Raw genomic sequence first — 6,269 nt, forward strand, 5'->3', positions numbered from 1 at the left:
ATGCATGTAAAAGAGACGGGAAGCTTCGACATGTCGACCACGGGTCCCATAAGTAATTATTATGTGGAATCCTTGATCAACCATGAAAACGAGGATGTTCTTGCGACGCGATTTCCAGCGCCTGGTTCGCACCCCACCGGCCCTCGTCCGACGTCTCTGGTACCGGACTGTGTTGACTACCCCTCCTGCAGCTTCGCACCGAAGCCACCGGTTTTCTCTACCTCTTGGGCCCCTGTCCACTCCCAGCCATCAGTCGTTTACCATCCATACAGTCACCAACCTCATTTAGGCACAGACTCGCGGTATGTGCGGTCATGGCTGGAACCGATATCTGGTGCCATGCCTTTCCATGGCTATCCGGCGAACAGCAGGCACTATGGGCTAAAGCCCGACGCCTTCCAGGAGCACAGGGCCGGCGAATGTATCGGCTCCAATGGACGCAGCTACACGGATTACCTCTACTGCTCAACCGCTGACATACGAGACAAGACGCAGCCGAATATCCCGTCTCCCGAGTCGGAGCTCCAGGCTTCAGCGAAGCATAAAGACGAGAAGCCAGAGCTAGACCCGAGTAAGTTCAAGCCCTTGTCTTTTACAGCCGGGTGGGAGTTCGGATGGCATTCTGTTAATTGCAACCGCTAGATGTGTTCTGATGTCTTCCATAAAGTAAGATTGTGTGTTCTTTCATCCTCCTTTCAGTTCTCGGCTGAATCGCCTCTGCTAGTGGGCTAGCTTTAGGAACTATAAAAGACAAACGCTGGTATGGCTGCTATAGGCTATAAAACGAGAAGGGTTGTAAACATGGACTCGAAAAACAAGTCTGCATAGGAAGAGTGGATTTGTAAGGACAACGCATCATGTCCAAATCATGCGAGTTGGGTTTTTATAAAGAACCTATTCCATTTAGGCTGGGCAGCTTTTATTAATAGCCATCGATAAAAGCCTCATGGTTTTCTCCCTGCCATTTCATATGACACATCAGTTCTGTTATGCGGCTTAATGTGATTCCAATTGGATATATATATATATATATATATTTTTTTAAATCTCGCCCTATCAATTGAAATATAACCATATCCACAATGAGGATCAATGCTGAAATAGTGTCTACAAAGATAATACAAATAATAATGTGATGCGTACAATATTCTAGACTAAATAAATAGTCAGACATGCAAATGGAGTCTCGTATTGCTTCATTCCAAAACAAATTCACATGAGTTCCAAACAACTTGAGGAATGTTAGGGACATATTCGAGGACTTTCACCACGGACCTGTAAAGGCTTGAACCACAGGCCGTTTTATGGGCCAATAAAGTGAATAAGCGCATTGAGTATTTTACGACGGTGTTACTCAGAAACAGGGAAGTAGATCAGGCCTATAGTCTATGGAGAAGCATCCCCAAAGTTACCTCAAATCTTCAGTCGTACACGTTGGATTTATACAGGATTTGACATTGCCTCCGATAATAGTAGCACCGTCTAATGGGGGTCACACAAGTGCTGATCATCCACAAGCACATATACTCTATGGGCTTAACACTGATTTTGTGTCATTTATCAATGTTTCAGTTTTGATATGGCTGACAACTCTGAACCATGTATTTGTCTCCTCTATGTTGTGTGATTTACAGATAACCCAGTGGCAAACTGGATACACGCGCGCTCCACGAGGAAGAAGCGGTGCCCTTACACAAAGTACCAGACTCTCGAACTCGAAAAGGAGTTTTTGTTCAATATGTACCTTACAAGGGACCGCCGGTATGAGGTGGCGAGGGTCTTGAATCTGACGGAGAGGCAGGTCAAAATCTGGTTTCAGAACCGGCGTATGAAGATGAAGAAAATGAACAAAGAAAAGAACGACAGAAAAGAACAATAATCTCCGTTTGCGAAAGTAATGGACTTCAATCTGAATGACAACCATGATAACCACTAGTGTGACATGGACAACACAGATATACCAAAACACACGACGACCCCCCCTTCTTATTTATCACTTTGTTGGATTTTTGTATTAACCATATAATTTCAAGACTATCTCATGCTGAATAACCTGTATATTCTTTTTTTTTCAAGTGCACCTTTCTTTGTCTCCCTTTTTAGGAAAAAAAAGTTGTATGGAAACAAATACATTCGCCAGTTACTTTGAAAATACATTTATTTTTATTTTCTCAAGGCAGGTTATACACAAAAAGCAGTTTTTGGATACATTGAAAACTGTCCGAAGAATAAGAGAGAGAATACTTGAATTCTTTTGAATTTCATCAAACCCCATAATTTATGATGTCCGTGTGAATGTTCCTTTTCATGTTTGTTTCCTTTGTGTTGTGCAGGTGTAGTATTTTTTTGTACAGAAACAGAACATCTGCTATCTGACAACGTCTGTCTTGTGTTTTTGTGATAACATAGTCGTTGGTGTGTAGCCTAGCCTATCTGTGCATCTCTCATTCTTTTCACTGTATCATACAAGTTTAATTATCTAGTGTAGATATATGCCTCCTCAAATATATAAAAACGTAATCACGAAACACGTGTTTTCTGTATTTATTGTCAGTCGAGTCATTCCGTGAAATATATTGCACACAAACTCATTTTGTAATTATGGAATGTCCCTGTAGGCCCGCCACGTTGAGTCCCGTCCAAACATATCAACAAAGGGAATTTAGTAGATTAATGAAGAACTGCAGGCAAGGAAACTGCCAAATCGTACACTGTGGAGATATTGGAAACAGGTGGATGGTTTCTTAATTATTATGCCTTCAGAATCCTGTGCCTAATATGTTTTGGCAGACTGTAGCATTCTTCCAAGGTGGAAGTATAGCATGTGGCCTAAATGAGCTGTGCTTTTGCACATATTTTAGTGGCTTGGTGGAACCTTGTAGATATTGCCTACATAGGGCTCAGAAGATATTGCTTTTATGATGTTGAGTTTATTCAAATATATTCAGGGAATGTATTGACCCATTCATGAATAAAGATGTACCCACAATTACGTTGAATAAGCCTATTAAAAATACTACATTGCATAAAATAAATGTAGGCCTATAATCTTACATGGCAGACCTATCCAAATACCCTATATGGATAGCCTGTTAATACTATATCTGAATAACTGCAAATGAAAAAACAACATTTCTTATTAGTTTACAATAAAAGAGCTAGGTCTTGCCAAATAGGCTACTTTGTTGGTAGAAATAGTTCTGATCCTAACATTAGCTTAGTTGATTTAAAGCCAATTGTTTTTTTTCTTGCTAACTTTGTATTTAAATCAACAGGCAATGTGGACAATTTCCACATTACGCAGGCTCTATGGGCCTGATTTGAACTCACTTGAATTCCAAACTATCGGTTGGAAAAATAGTAATCATTTTTAAATAAGCAATTTACAAAGGAATTATCTCTTAAATTAGGCGTATTAAAACACTAGTTCTCGAGAGCGTCAATCCTAGACTCACGTGAAGTGAGTTTTAGCGCGAAACAAATTCCCATGTCTGGCATTTGTTTCCTGGGGTAGGCCTAGTAAATTGCCTTTTTGTGGTGCCAAACAATACGGACAGGATGCTGTAATTTCAAAGCCCAATCCAGTGCATTTCCGCACAGCTCGGGCAAAAATGCTAGTTTTACAGCCCTGTTGGAGCTCGGCTGTTTGTCTCAAATGCAGACGAACAAAGCAAACCCGACTAACTGGCTAGACGTCTGGGCTAAATTACTTTATGGTTTTAATGGACGGTGGTGGTGGACTCGTTCAAAGGAGACCCGCTTCGTTCAGGGAGCTTATGTGCCGGACCAGCCGTAACCCCAATGCACTTCATCACGTGAGAGGTCTATCAGCCTACAAGTATTAGTTTTTTTTGTATTAAGTCAGTGGTTATGTGTAAATACAAGTAGCCCACTGCAAGCACTGTTGTTTGTAAAAGGCGCAATATAGACACACTATACAACGATTCTGAGGCCCGGTGCTAAAGAAGATCAAACTAAAGGCAAATAACCTATAGCACCCCTAACGTTTCATTTTTCATCAAACCAGGTCAATGCAGCTATAACTCTTGGGTGTTGCTTGGTCATATTTGGGTTACCTATATAATTGGATCATTTCTTAGGCCTTTACGACGTGAAATGTATCTACATTGGCTACTATAGCCTATAATTGGTGGATTGTCATGGGGTTAGGGTAACACCTCAACACTAGATGACGCTGTCGGTCCACGTTTTGAACAGGCTCTGTGCTCCTGACCGGCTCAAACTATGCCTTGTGGAGCTCAGGAGTAGCCTTTCGATGACCAAATGAAAGATTTGATCATCCACCACGCTATGTGACAGGTTAGTAGCCAAATTCAGTAGTGAACTGGCACTTTATATTGGTCACAGTTGGCTTCGTGCTCGTTTTATCTGCCTATTCCCGCTTTATATAGTTCTATTTTCCCCACAGGTCACTTGTTCAGTTTCGCAAGCGGCTACCTATATTTTTCTATATTGTCGACTACTGTCTTGAGTTAATGAATTAGGCAGACATATGGCCTGATTTGGCACACAAACCGGAGATGATGCGTATACAGATTTCAAAATTAAATTGGCCTCTGGGGTTCAGATAGGCTGTATATGTCTAGCAAAACTCCACTGGAAATACAGTTTGGTAGGTTAAATGTTGGCTCATACAAGATAAATTCTGAATCTGAATTAATATTGTTTGTGAAATAGTGTCTGTTTTTATTTATATGAAGTCTAATCTACGTTTTCACGGTGATGTAAAAGCACTGGATATCATTTTGTGTGACAGGGGCACATACTTTTCTTTATGTGCGTGCGTGCGTGTGTTGGGTCTGTGTGTGTGCGTGTGGGGGGGGGGGAGGGGTGCAAATATTTTAAAAGCCGAAAGAGGCTATTGACGACAAATGAATGCAACATCAGCGTATTGACAGTCATGTGAAAAAGTGTTATCTTCGCTACTGACACTGAACAGCTACTCAAGAAGTAATAGCAATAACAATTGAAGTACAACAGAGGGGGGAGGGGGTCAATAGCTAAGACATATAATAATGACAACAACAACAATAGTGATCCTAATAATAATAATAATAATAATAATAATAATAATAATAATAATAATAATAATAATAATAATAATAATAATAATAATAATAATAATAATAATAATAATAATAATAATACGTATTGTTATTGTTATTATATTTATACTAATTAGTATGGTAATTATTATAATAATGTGGGCAGGTTTTCCCTGAGCATTAACCGTTTTAATAATTGTTTCCTAATCAACATCGTCATACAATAACAGCACGTAAGCTCAGGTAAGAGGTGGTTGAAAACATATATTTCTGGGACTATGGAGGTTAGAATGTATTTTTTTATTTGTTTTGTAACATTCAATGATTGTCAGTGAGAGCAGTTCAAATGTCCAAGTGTGTGCAACAATGACGGCCAATCTACATATTTATTGAGTGTGAAAGCTCTATAAATTTCCTCAGTGCGCCTTTCATATTTTACGATGATGTGTAAAAATCGTCAGTAACACCGCAAAAACCACAATGGCATATTTGGGGAGAGGCTTACACAGCTATGAAGCCAAGCAGAAATAAACATTGAGCTAAGGATAAGTCCACCGATATAACTAAACATCTGATGTAAAATTTTATGAACTCCTCCATGCGGGAGATTTACTACTTTTCCTCACAGGTTTACGGGGTCAGTAAGTGGCAGCTAGTATTCATAGGTCGTATTTGCGTGTGTCAGTGTTTTACAGCGCATGGTGCAAGTGTATAGCACTGACAAGCCATTGCTCGATTACAACAGAATAATGCGTCTCGTCGTTGTTTATACATTAGATTAGGCTACATTATATTTGGCATGAAACGTTCTCATTTTAATTGCATTATCGTTGTAATATTTGGGTGTTTCCAATATTATTGTTATATTAAACTATACTTAGGCCCTCGAAAGGCCAAATATAGCATATAATTAAGCGTATAACCTATATAGGCATATATGGAGTGCTAACACAAACCCATTAGTACTATATCAATGGATATAGACTGTAGATTATATATCTTCTCCACTTTATACAGCATGCAACCTCTGTATATACACTTTGAATGTGGACCATTGGAATATCACATAGTAGTCAATTGCATGGTCTTTTGTCTGTTAACTATATCTCCATTGATTATTACTTTTCTTGTGTGCAGTGTATCTTTCTTTTCGTGATGAAAATAACACTGATAACGTTGAGCCTTTTTGATTGTTCGGCGTGA

The 6,269-nt window shown here is 39.4% G+C and overlaps 1 protein-coding gene across 1 annotated transcript; it reads left to right on the forward strand.

The window, feature by feature from the left end:
* Positions 1–1,879, forward strand: LOC311243527 (homeobox protein Hox-C9; the record flags this gene model as incomplete). Its single annotated transcript, XM_084332781.1, has 2 exons — positions 1–571; positions 1,635–1,879. 2 exons carry the CDS (start codon positions 1–3, stop codon positions 1,877–1,879), a joined length of 816 nt encoding a protein of 271 aa, XP_084188907.1.
* Between the last annotated feature and the right edge of the window lie 4,390 nt (positions 1,880–6,269).

Source organism: Notolepis coatsorum (assembly GCF_963971535.1).
Source record: "Notolepis coatsorum genome assembly, chromosome: 17".
NCBI classification, from domain to species: Eukaryota; Metazoa; Chordata; class Actinopteri; order Aulopiformes; family Paralepididae; genus Notolepis; species Notolepis coatsorum.